We start from the raw sequence: 14001 nt of genomic DNA on the forward strand, positions 1-14001 counted from the left end.
CCTTGTTGGTTGTGTCACCACCAGAAAACCAGTTTGTGAGTCAACTCACTAATGCACTGTACTGCGGAGGGAACACATGAATGGGCCAACTGTGAATCCAGTAATTGCAGTAGTTTTATATATTAAATAAATGCAACTGATATTTTGAAATACATAAGTTTAACCTGTCTATATTTTTTAAACAGTTGATCTGGGTTCCCCCAACAACTGTCACAGCAACAACACAGTCTGATGCTCCTCTTTAAAGCAGTTCATATTTTTTTGTATTTTCCAGGATATCAATTGGCTAACCAGTGTCTAATTTTTAATGATTTCATTTACAACATGCATACAGTCATGAACTAAAAGAGTAGCAACAAGTAGAACATAAAGCAAAAGAAGCAGCAAAAGAAAAAGCTAAAATTCAATTCAGAAATTGGAACGGGGGGGGGGGGTTGGTCTAAAATTCAGGTTTACAATTTAGGTTTGAGTATTTGATGTTTCATGTGATTTTCGTTTTAGCAAAAATTTATTAGGAATTTAGAAGTTAAAATTATGTCTCTAGACCACTCAGGGTGGACAGGTGGATCCCACCGAGACCCTTCCAGTCAGTCGGTCCCACAGGGTAGTAAGATGGAGAATGTAACAGTGTAGCATTACAAGCAGCAAGTAAATCGGAGTGTCACTAACAGGGTGACAAGAGGTCATGACTTCAGTGGCCATTAGCAGCCAAGAGAATTCATGCTGTGTTTACTAAGGATGGGACATATGACACCCTTTAAAAGGATGTTTCATTTTTATACATATCTTCACACATCTTCAAAGGGACAAAACAAAGCTGTGTTACTTCCATCATTTGTGTGCATTTCACAATTGTGGAAGAGATAACTACAAAAATAAATTGTGCTGTCGAATTTTCAAGCAATATAACGCATACCATACACATACCAAAAGATATAGTTTTCGTTCTCAAGGAATTGTAAATATGGAAATAAGTTCAATTAATTCACAAAATAATTTCTTTGGTGTAAACAAGTACTAAAGAGGAGGTTTTTCAAAGTGCAAGTCATATATTGAGTATAAAGACTCCTGGGTTCAGCCAAAACAACAATAAAAGTATTGTATGGACTATTTACCTTTTCTACAGAGCAGTACCTCAGGTAACCGTGTGGAAATTCTAACCTCCACATTAAATACTCTTTGGTTCCATTGACAGCTACTGGGATGATGTGCACAAGTGTGTACTCAGAACAAGTTTAACATATTTGTCACTATAAGTGGTTAGAATATTTCCTGCAACACATCAAGTCACGCAGCCTGACAGCAAAAGCTACTCAAGGCTCCATCCTGGGCCTTCTAATGTCTAGACTGACAGGACGGCACATACCCCAATAACTGACATCTCATCATTAGGCTATCCAGCTATTCAATTTTTAACCATTTGAGAAAAATGCAGCCAAACACTAATGCTATTTCACTCTTAATTTGTGGAGGGAAGCTCTGTGTTGATGTCAGAACAGGTCAGGGTGTCACATGATATTTTCAGCACCAAAGTCACCGCTTGCCACGACCAGGTAGTAGATTAAAACAATAGTTACAACAGCAATTGTCTTCCACACCAGTAGTAACTAATCAACTAGTTTGTTTTAAAAAATGTGGCTCCTGTGGTGCTTTTTAGGTAAACAGGCGAAACATTCCAGCATATCACAAAACTGGAGATGTGGGATACATGACGAGACATGCTGTAAAAGAAAAGATTACTGTCGGATGCAGCGACATCTGAACATGGTGTTGGATTGTGGTTGGCAGACAGCCACGTGGCTGAAGGACTATGTTTCAGTGGCTGAGTCCCCTCACAGAGGTCATTGTCCCTCCCAGGTCAGACTGACTGGCCTCTACTCCCTAGGATCAACAGCATAACATACTTGATTAAGGAAGACAATATTTAAAGATGACAATTTGTGAAAGTGAGTGTGAACATGCTCAGCAGCTTTTTGTCCTGAGCTGTAAATGATAATACCATCAGCAAATGGAAGGGTAACTGGGGAACTACAGGGTAAATTAAAATCACTTTAATACTTTAATTACTTAAAATCACTTTTTGGTAGGAACATTTGCATCTAGATTGCATAACTGGTGGTTTATTACATGTCAGTACAAGAAAAATTAGGAGTTTGACTATACTTGCATAATAAGCTATAGTTGAAATCTCAAACCCTGTCAGGAATGTCAATCAAAGTAAAACATCCCTTTTGCATTCTACAGCAGCTCACACCTGCAGCAATCTAAAGAGGATAATAAGAAGTACAGCAGTGCCTAGCATTCTAACAGACGAGAGTGAGGGATTAAGTGATACTGACAGTTGAGAATAGATGGATAGATTTAGTTGTGCAGCTTTTAGACAGTCAGACTGACTTTACTGCTTTAAAAATGTGGACAGCAGCCAACCCGCATATCTAACGGTCACCATATCACAGCTATAATTGGATAAATCAGTGTGACAGACATGTCTAACTGCCTCTCACACTTAAGGGAAATAGTGTATGTCCTGCCTTGTTGCTCTCATTAAATCATAAAATTTCACAGCTGCCAATTCTAACAAATTCTCCAAAGGAGCAGCTGTCTTTGAAATCTGGAATCCCAGAGTCGTCTACTTGTGTTATAACAATTAACCACTAGCGTCTGCATGAAAATGATCCAGAAGACTCACCCAAAGGCTATAAATTTGTGATGTCACAGCATCTGATTCCTTCACACCACCGGGGAGTTTCATGTTCACTAGTGGCTGATCAGGGGCTGGTATGCCTGGCATGGCGCCAGGCAAAGAGGCCAGCACTCCTGGTGCTCTTGGCGTGCTACACTGGGTATACTGGAGGATGCTGGCTATTTGAGACAAATGCCATCGGGTCTGACAGAGACCGATAGGAAGAGGACATACAATCCAAGAGGAGGAGGATGGTGGTTTACGCAAGAGCTAGACTCTAGATGTGTTGAGACCGAAAATATGTCAATATAATATGTTTGTGCATGGAGATGGTGCAGCCCCTCCATGATAGTCACACACACATGAAAATAGCAGATGAGTTTTATCTTTGAGCCTTACCTGTAGTGAAGCTAAAAATGTAATGTTTGTCCTCTGGATGGTGCAATTGATAAAAATGAACCAGAAAATTTCTCTTGACCCCAACAGATTTTTACATATTTTGATGTTTGCACTCTGGGTACCACAAATGTAGTCAGCAAATATCAGAGAAATTAACCACATAGGCTTTTGAGATGCCCTCTATGGGAAAATGCTGCAAAATCATTAGGACACTTCCTCTGGGGACCATGAGGTCTGTATCATCTATCTATGATATTATACTTGGTATTATAAATGGAATATCATATTAAATATTTTAATTTCAAAATCCCCTCCTGACAAAATAATGCAATGTGGGAAGAACAGTGTATTTGTTTTTTGTTTTTTGTTTGTGTGTTTTTGTGGCACAAATGCAATTATCCCATTGGGTGCTGCTCCAACAGGAGTCTAATCCTTTTCCTCTAATTGGTCATTACAGGATAAATCCACCCGATAATACATACAAAATCCTGCTGTGCTCATGGACTTATTTTTTGTTGGTATTTCAAGGGAAAAAATTATACATTCCTCAAAATATACTTTGTGTTGTGGAGTTTTATGAGAATGACAACCTTTATGGTCACGTAGATACATGATGAACCCAATGAGCCAGTGCTGCAGTCCGTGTAGGTTACACTCTTAAGTGAACTAAACCTTCCACACCCCACCTGCAACAAGCCAGGACAGTCATTTGCATCTGAAACCATCACAAACTCCATTTCAAAATAAAAAAGTGAAGGAGGCCTTGCCTAGCCAACTGAAGGTAATTCTATCTCCACAAACTGCCAAAGTATAAATAAACAAGTCATTGAAGTCAGTGACCCATCTTTGTGGTCTGGTCCTGGGTTCTGAGAAAAGGATTTAATTTCATGGCGTGGGTCAGCCAGGGGCCATAAGCTCCATCACCTATCATTTATTTGCACATTAGCTGACACTTGCTGGCTAAAGCTAGGAGGCTAGCTTGGAGGTGTTGACTGAGAGGTAATCTTGGACTACACTGTTCTTAAGGTTGGCAGTTCATGACCACTGATACTTTTCTCCAAATCTGAGGATGTAAGTGGTCAGTGTAACCTGCAGAAATCCTGGGTATACATACTTGATGGTGTGTAGATGTTTTGTGGCATACTGAGGGATGAGATGGAAGATGACATCCAGTCCATGGTTTTCTCCTATTAGGTTTGCTGTGGAAACTGTAAGCAGAACACACAATGAACTGTAAACATGAATTCTATGACAAAGAAATGTTATTAACCTACAAATGAGTTTAAAAACAAGTTCTCTGGCATGGGCAAGTAGAGAGATCTGAAAAGGGAGCATATCTATGTTCCCAGGATCCAACATTACCCAGTTCATTTTTCTTTTAACACACTTTAACCCTCCTAATGTGTTTGGGTCAAAGTAAAGAGTTGTCAGGAGTTAATTTGTAGAATTTCTTGGCTTCTAATGTGTTTGAGATCATCATTTGTATTGTACAGAGGTAGGATTGGTACACAGTGTTCCAATCCATATTATGACAAGAACCACTCAACTAAGTAAAGAGAACAGTCAGTCCATCATTATTTTAAGACACGAAGGTGAGTCAGCCTGTAAAATTTCAAGAACTTTGAATGTGTCCTCAAGTGCAGTCACGAAAACCATCAAACTGGCTCTCACAAGGCCAAGAGTTACCTCTGCTGCAGAGGACAAGTTCATTAGAGTTACCAGGCTCAGAAACAGCAAATTAACAGCACCTCAGATTAGAGCCAAAATAAATGCTTCACAGAGTTCAAGTAGCAGGCACATCTCTACATCAGCTGTTCAGAGTAGACTATGTGAATCAGGCCTTCATGGTCGATTTGCTGCAAAGAAACCACCACTGAGGAAGAACAACAATTGCTTGGGCTAAGAAACACAAGGAATGAAGATTATACCAGTAGAAATCTTTACTTAGGTCTGATGAGTCCAAATGTGAGATTTTCGTTCCACCCGCCATGTCTTTGTGAGACATAGAAAAGGTCAGCAGATGGTTTCTACATTTGTGGTTCCCACCATGAAGCATGGAGGAGGAGGTGTGATGGAGTGGGGTACTGGTGCTGGGGTGCTGGTGACACTGTTGGTGATTTATTCAAAATTCAAGGCACACTTAACCAGCATGGCTACCACAGCATTCTGCAGTGACATCCCATCTGGTTTGCGCTTAGTGAGACCATCATTTGTTTTTCAAAAGGACAATGACCCCAAACAACACACCTCCAAGCTATTTAAGGGCTATTTGACCAAGAAGGAAAGTGAGGCATCAGATGACCTGGCCTCCACAATCACCTGACCTAAACCCAAGTGACAAACACAACAACCCCTAATCCTAATCCATTTGATAATTTCCCCCAATTGTAGGCCTTTTATAGTGACAGCCGTACAGCAGTGCCACAAAACTTTGACAAGTTCCCACAATAGTCCATGTTATATTAAGCAAATACAGAGCTTTGGAGCAGGTTCCCATTATGTGCTATATATCTGGGGAACATAGGGCAATGGGAACATAGGACCCTAGGAGAGCACAAATGCAGAACTGTGGAACATAGAACCTTGGGAACATAGGGATGACTCCTCTGTAGCTTTAGCTACAAAATACTTCATTTTAAGTGAAGGTGGAAGTCATTTGGGGGAAGACTTACTCTCTTTCTCCTCTCATGCCTGTTTTACCTCCTTTGCACTGGTTGCCAGATTGTTTTAAAATATTAATTAATCACATCCAGGGCTTTACTGGCTCTAGCTCACATCAGTGATCCTATACTGCCTCAACAGGCTTCTTCAGTTTTTGCCAGCGAAACCTTTTAGTTGGAAACAAAGGGGTGATGGATATTTTGTCCTCCAGAAAATCATCTCTCTTCTGCCAGTTTTTGTTTTTGAATTTCGCCGTAACCCAATTTTTCCAAATCATCTTTTGTTAACATCTGCTGTTCCTTTCTTTTATTTCACCAATGGATTCAATCATGTTTAATCTATGTTTAATCACCTCTTTCACTATGTCTCAGTCATTTCTTAGTCTGACATTGAGGTTTTGTTCTTGTTCATTGTTATAACTTAAAGGTCAAAAGTGAAGTGCAATATAAAAGTATATTTTATTATTTTAATTAAATTGAAATTGGTTTTGAATCTCAGTTATCAAGAATATAGTTTATGCTACTTCTGCAGAAGGTTGACATGAAGCTGGCATGTGTTTTAGAGTGTCCTCTAGTGTCCTCTCTATTCATATATGTGGGCCAGCAGGACAGCTTTTATAGCCTCATATAAACATCAACCATTAAAGTGCCTGCAGTCAGGCCCAGAAGACACGCCCAGCCCCTCTGTCACTCTCACTACTTAATATGTAACATTACACACATTGTAGTGGCAATAAGCACTTTAATTACCTCATATGTGACAGATTAAAATCACACTGACTTCATATATCATAACGGTTTGGTGCTGTACTGCTCTTGTCCACTTTTGCTTAAAAAAAACAGATTTGAATATTTTTCCTTTTTGTGTTTTTGGTTTTCATACATAGTAAGTCTCTGCTCTTACAGTGTACCTTCAAAATCCAGTGCAGCAATACAGGCTGCAATATCATTACTGTGGGTGTTTCAGTGACATTGCTCCTTGACATTGTTGCTCTCTTATCCTAGAATAACCTAAACCTGCCCTGTCTGAAGCAAACTGTGCTTCACAGCTGCTGATTCTGTTTGGTAAATGACATAATCATTCCAGGTGCAACCTTGTCTCTTAGAAATTATGTTCAATTATTCATTCAAACATTATGTTTGGAAAGAGTGAAGCACTACATTTACAATCTGCACTATTGTCACACCAGAGACATCTAGTGGATGAGCACTGCTCAGACTAATGTCTTTGGAAGCTTACTGCACACAGTGATGAGCTGCTGATGCATCAGCACAAGTATTTTTTTCATGATTTTCCCTGTATCATATCAGCAATGAGAATAACAGGACAATAACAAGGAAAATTCCAAAACTGTGTGAAGCTGGAAGTGATGAAACTGCACTAAAGCAAGTCAGTGTGTGTGTTGGTACCTGATGAAGCGAAGACTTGGATGACCCAGAGGCAGGCTGCAGCCCTCTTGGGATATTTGACATTGTGTTTGAGAAGATTCAGAATGAGCAGCACAGCTCCAGCCTCTTCTGCCTTCATACCAATACGACGGTCTGCACAAACACAGATACACACACGTTCATGAATGTATAGACAGAGCAAGGCCAAGATGAAGATGGTAACATCCCCTCTGCAATACTTGAATGATAACTGCAAACACAATCCTAAAAACAAGAATGTAAGCTGTCTATTGCTGGCTTCCAAAATGGCCCATATTTCTGCTCTGCCTCCTCTGTGTTTAAGATTTAGTTCTGTTTTTTCATCATGTTTCTGAAAACAGATCCACCACACACACATACGTGTGCACAGGGATACACAGTATAGAAAACAGAGTTTATGTTACAATGGATAAGGGACCATGTCATTTAATATAAAGCCATCAGTTCATCTGAGGCACTTTCTTCCAGTTAGTAAAACAGTGTTTGCCAATGCAGAACTTTACCATCTCCTCCGAAACCCAGGTCCCACGCAGAACACAGCTACCTGAAGACCCTCATCATAGCTTGTATTGGACACTAGCTTGTTTTTGACATCCATTACTGTTATAGTCATGTAGTTGCAACGAGTAAGCAATTAACTGATTGACAGAAAATGTATCGGAAATTGTTTATAATCTATTAATTATTTATCTAAAGATTATCTTCTCTGCTTTTGCTCTGTTATGGAAATGGGACTTCCTTTCTAACACTCTTCGTCTATTCTACACAGGAAGAACTTATATGCAATGCTTTGGCAATAGCCACTAGATAAAAAGACATTCAATTATGCATGGAAAACAGTTCCAGAATTCATTTCCTTTTTCAACACAATTATTTAAGTTAAACCATACAAATTAAAGTAATGTGATTCAAATTCAGGTTTAATGCAATTATTCAAGTTAAGCAATTCAAATATGAATGATAAATTCAGAAGTCATTCAAAAGTCATTGCAAACTGGTTTCATGAACCAGAGAACTTTCATGATCTGCGGAAATAATGTAATGCAATCATGTCAACGGGGACTAGAACCAGTGTTTCCAAAATCTTGAGGAATGCATGCCATTAAGAGTGTGGTGTTCCTAAAGAAGTGCTCAGTGAGTATAGATGTACCTGAAGGTTGTGTTCAAAAGTCAAAGATTTGGGCTTTTTTACCCATCACCATCATATAGTTACTTTATCAATCATAATTCTCACCTCTGTGTCCAACCTTAGCCAGCAGGTGCAGCAGTGGCAGCAGGATAGTGTAATTGGGACAAAAACTGCGGCCAGCGTTGACCAGTGCAGTCAGCAAGGCCTCGCTGCCACCTTTACTGATCATATGGTGGATACGACGATCTGTACCTGAACAGAGACAAGTCGCGGTTATACAGTGCATTCAGAAAGTATTCAGGCCCCTTAACTTTTCACATTTTATTATGTTGCAGCATCATGTTAAAATATTTTTTCCCCCTCATCAGTCTGCACTCAATACTCCATAATGAACAGAACAGGAACAGAATTTTAGAATATTCTGTAAATTTATTAAAAAGGGAAAAACTGAAATATCACATTGACATAAGTATTCAGAACCTTTACTATAATACTTGAAGGTCCCTCCCATTTCTCTTCATCGTCTTTGAGATGTTTCTACACCTTGACTGGAATCCACCTGTGCTAAATTCAATTGATTGGAAATGATTTGGAAAGGCACACACCTGTCTACATAAGGTTTCACAGCTGATAATGTATATCAGAGCAAAAACCAAAAACCATGATCTGTGCCAGATCTGGGTAACGCAAGAAAAAACTTGCTGCATTAAAGATTCGTAAGAGCACAGTGGCCTCTATAATTCTTACAAGGAGGAAGTGTGTAGCAACCAGGACTTTCCCTAGAGCTGGCCGCACAGCCAAACTGAGCAATCAGGGGAGACAGCCTTGGTAACAGAAGTAACCCAGAACCCAATAGTCTCTCTGGCTGAGCTCCAGAGATCCTATGGAGATGTGAGAAACCTCCACAAGGACAACAATCACTGCAACACTCCACCGATCTGGGCTTAATGGCAGAGTGACCAGACAGAAGCCTCTCCTCAGTGAAAAACACATGAAAGCCCACTTGGAGTTTGCAGACAAATACCTAAAGAACTAAAGAAACTAAGGACTCCTCAGACTGTGAGAAACAAGTTTCTCTGGTCTGACAAAACCAAGATTTAACCGTTTGGCTTCAATTCTAAGAATCATGTCTGGAGGAAACCAGAGATGACGCTTAGAATAGGTTTCCCCTCTGGAAAGTTCTCCAACCACACAGGATCTCTGGAGCTCAGCCAGAGTGATCATCAGGTTCTTGGTCAAGGCCCTTCTCCTCCGATTGCTCAGTCTGGCCAGGTCACCAGCTCTAAGACCAGTCCTAGATGTTCCTTCAACCTCATGGTTTATTATAAGGAGCCCTGGAATGGTCAAAGCGAAATATATATATATATATATATATATATATATATATATATATGTGTATAAAACTGGAAGGAGACTGGAACCTTCCTCAGATTAATACATGAAACAAACAAAAATGTCACACTAAGTGGGGCTCTTGTAATGACCTCGTCTCATCGTGTCCTCTTACGCAGTGGTTTAATGGCACCAACTGGACAATTAGCTCAACAAGCTGTTTACCTCATCAACTGATTTACACAACAGGAATGGATGACACTGATCACTCTCACACACCAGGTTACCAGGATGTAAAACAGAGAAATTTTAAAAGTGGGGTTTTGTGGTAGTTATAGATAAATATTGTATTTGGGGAAATGGCAATTTGCAAACAAGGTAAACATTTATTTTGCTCATAGACTTTTTCTATAACAATATTTTCAATTATTATTTTGGGTGGGAGCTTTCTGATGCATGATCAGTTTAAAACTCATTGCAACCAAGATGGCTGATATTTCAAGTCTGTTAATGTGTTTTGTTGATGTCTGCATTTGTCCACATATTTAACAGATTTCTTCTTTTCTTGCATTATGCGGCTCCTCTCTTCTCTTCTTTATGTCACTACTGGCTTGTTGGGCTCTTCTGCACTACATTTACTCTGTGTCTGTTTATTCCTTGATAAAATAGTTGGTCTTCTACTTGATATTGTCAAATCAATACAAGAGTTGATATTAGCTTACCTGCTGACAGAAGTTCATCCAGGACATTGAGGATATTTAAGGTGCTCTCCACATCCCCTTCATTCTGCAGAGATAAAAGAAAAAACAAAGAAAGACAGAAGATATGCTATAAATGCAAAGGGTTATCTTGTCTGAAAATAGTCATCAGTCAGCCAGAATTTGCATTCTCTGTGGTCATGGTATAACCCACATTAATGTACTGAACTATTACCACTCCCTTTGATTGTTATTACATGTGATAAAACAACTTTTTTTGGTTCTATTTTGTTTGTACTTAGCACATATTTAAGAAATAAATGGGGCCACCAGCAGCAACCTACCATGGTGGGGCCTACCGGCCCCTAGGGCCAGTATGAGTGTGAGAGAGAAAAAATTAGCTGCTCAGCCATTCCCCACAGCAAATGTACTGTATTTATTAGAACGTGGAGAGATATAGGTTTACAGAGGCCTATCTGATGTTTCATTTTCTCTAAATATTGATGTAATACCAATCTTCCCAGAAGAATCTCTCATCCCTAGTGTTCAAAATAGTCCCAGCGTGGTTGAAGGTTTCTTGGTAGAGACAACAACACTATATAGCTGATTAAATTCTGCAGTTTCAACAGAAATGTTTTGGTGTAGCCAAACATCTCCCTCATTAAAACGCGGGTTGTATGAAGAGACGTCCTGCAGTGCCCAACTATCTGCCCGATATAAATAGCATAATGTGTTGCATGCAGATGGCCTGTTTAGGTGGCCAACAATCTGCCTGTTTAAATAGAGACAAACAGTGCAGAGTTGTGTTGAGCTACTGTAATGAGAGACTGTTGCTAAACACAGAGGTAACACCATCTCTGATTATGGGACAGTTATGGGAAGTTATGTCAAATGCATCAATTAATGTTAAAACAGTAAGTAGAGGTGGTGGTGTGGAAGGTTAAGGTTCTGGTGAGCAGGGGTAGAAGTAACAAAATACATACATTCTCATTACTAAAACAAAGCTGGTTTTTGTACTTTATTTTTACTTTTATTTTACTTAAGTATTTTTAATCTCATACATTATACTTTAGTTCTTAAATCTGTAACTGATTTTTTTTTTAAAGGTTCCCAATAATGTGTGTGAGAATGGAACAAAAGAAACAAACCAGCAGCTGCAGCAGAGCTGGAGGAGGACAGAACTCTGTGCTCAGAGAGAGGACAATTTGTACTCAGCTGAGTCTGAAAAACATACATGGTCTACATATGCTTGTGAAAACTACAAAAAATATAGAATGGAGTAACATTAAAGATGATGTCATAAGGAGTTGCAGTTAACATTAATATACCTGAGCAGGGCTACTTTCTGTCTGAACGCTGCCATTAACATAGTGAAAGAAAAGGTCTTGTCAGAGACAAGAACAAAGTGAGTCGGACAAACCTTGCAAATCTTTTTAGTACAGAATTTTATGATATATTCATATCACTTCATTTTTACACAAAGTGAGGACTGTGGATTTTAACCCCCACCTCATACTTTAAAACAGTTGGAGGAGGGAATCTCTTCACAGCCAGTAATGAACAGAAGGAACAATTACAGTGACCAAATATATTTTAAGTAAACTGTACATATGTATCATATTAGTATTATATTATAATTATATTAGTAACTTGAAAATCTGTAACCTGCACTAACTGTTTGAATGAGTGATCTTGGTTAATTAAGTTTCTGATTCAAAACCACATAATGTGCAAGCCATATATTGACATATTGCCATAAATGGCAGAGTAACACCATGGCTCTGTACAAAAACCTGAAATGTCACAGCAGAATACAAATACAAAACTATCAAAGCCAAATAGACTTAATCAGAAACTCTGTGTAGTCTGAATACCCTAATATTCATAAATCCATACTAGAAGATTTAGAGGCTTACACATATCACCTCCAAAACTGTAGATTGAAGCCAACACATTCAAGAAAATGACACACACCTTAGATAAGCAATACTCAGTGTGCTCTTTTTCAAATGCTGGGCCAAATGGCAAACTATCTGCACTACCCAGAAAAGACTCTGACCAAGCACTTTATTAGGAACAGTATACTGGGTAGAGCCTTCTTTTTGTGATGAGAGAGCGAGAGAGAGACAGAGAGGTCAACCACAACGCTGATGTGTTCTGGGATCAAATTGAGTTTGACACCCCTGGTCTACATTATCATGTTGGAAGAAGCCCTGGTCAGCATTACACAGCATTCAAATGAGTTATGGGTATTAAGGGCCCCAAAGTGTGCCAAGAAAACATTCCCCACATCATTATATACCACCTGCAACCTGGATTGTTGACACAAGGCAGGTTGGGTCCATGGATTAATGCTGACCGGGCTACACTTTTTTGGTCTTCAACTGTCCAGTTTTGGTGAGCTTTTGCCCACTGCATCCTTAAGATATCTGGTCTCAGCTGACAGAAGAGGGACCCAATGTAGCCTTCTGCTGTTGCAACCCAACTAACTCAAGATTCAATGTGTTATGCAGAAGGTGTTTTTTTTTTTTTTATCTTTTAACATAGTTGTCAAGAGTGGTCGTCTAAGTTACTGTAGCTGTATTGTAAACTTCCTTATGAGATGATAATGTGTTTTATAGCTGGTAACACGGCCAAGTAAATTTGATGGGCACAAATTATTTTTGTGACTCTCTCCTTCTCTCTCTCTCTCTCTCAACCCAGCCAGTTGAGGCAAATGGCCCCACCCTGAGACCAGTTCTGGTCAAGATATCTACCTCTTAAAAGTTTTTCCATGTCACTGTCTAGTAGTGCTTGTTCTCGTGGGAATTGTTGGGTCTCTGTAAATAATATTATAAAGAGTAAAGTCTAGACCTGCTCTATGTGAAAAGTTCCCTAAATAAAATTGACTTGACTTGACTGTACCCTTTCATAGTTGTTTGCCCTGATATTGAACACTGAATGTGAAACAACTGAAGAAATGCTTCAAACGTGTTCATGTCAACTTTACATCGTTCAGATGTTCAATCATTGTAATTCTTGCAGTGCTTCAGAAATCGTCTCATGAGTATAACTCAGCAGTAAACTAGTATAGGTAATGTATTAAATACTAATTTATTTTTAAACATACATAAAGGTACTGTATAAAAGGATTTGAAGAAATTTAGTAATTTAGTAAGTAATAATTGCTTTGTTATTGCCCATATGTGAAAAGATTGTAACGTGACATAAAACATTAACCATTACCCAACTTCCTCCATTGCCTACAACACCATGTAGACTGATTTCTATGTAAAGAACTCAGGTTGGCCTTTCAGGCCTTTGCACAATAGAAGTCTCTCTTCTGCACACTACCAGCACTGGATGTGTATTATTGTTAGTTTACACACATTAAATATTCCAACACAAACTCCACTCAAGAACTTAAAGCAGAAAGACTTATCTCATGAGGTGCGCTTGGTCAAATGTGAATGAGTAATGAGGGAAAACTAGGGTCAACATCAGCAGGGCATGTGATTCATGGTGGAATCTTCACTAGGCTTTAGGGATCAAAACCAACCCTGAGCCGGCTCTCCTATTGGACAGGTGAGCTAACATTACTGCAAGGCCTGTGAAATTTATTGTGATACTGTAGCTTTAGTTGGCTAATACTATTTGATGTTCGCTTGCCTAACATAGACAAAGAGGTAGAAA

At 39.1% G+C, this 14001-nt stretch overlaps 1 protein-coding gene across 1 annotated transcript in view; it reads right to left on the reverse strand.

Moving 5' to 3' along the window:
• LOC108884586 (cytosolic carboxypeptidase 4) overlaps positions 1 to 14001 on the reverse strand; it is a 124562-nt gene that overhangs the window by 92645 nt on the left and 17916 nt on the right. The window contains 4 exon segments of the mRNA XM_018678567.2: positions 4197 to 4290; positions 7153 to 7284; positions 8405 to 8551; positions 10354 to 10417. Coding sequence (XP_018534083.2) covers positions 4197 to 4290; positions 7153 to 7284; positions 8405 to 8551; positions 10354 to 10417 — 437 coding nt within the window.

This window comes from Lates calcarifer, linkage group LG10 (genome assembly GCF_001640805.2).
Source record: "Lates calcarifer isolate ASB-BC8 linkage group LG10, TLL_Latcal_v3, whole genome shotgun sequence".
Classification (NCBI taxonomy): domain Eukaryota; kingdom Metazoa; phylum Chordata; class Actinopteri; family Centropomidae; genus Lates; species Lates calcarifer.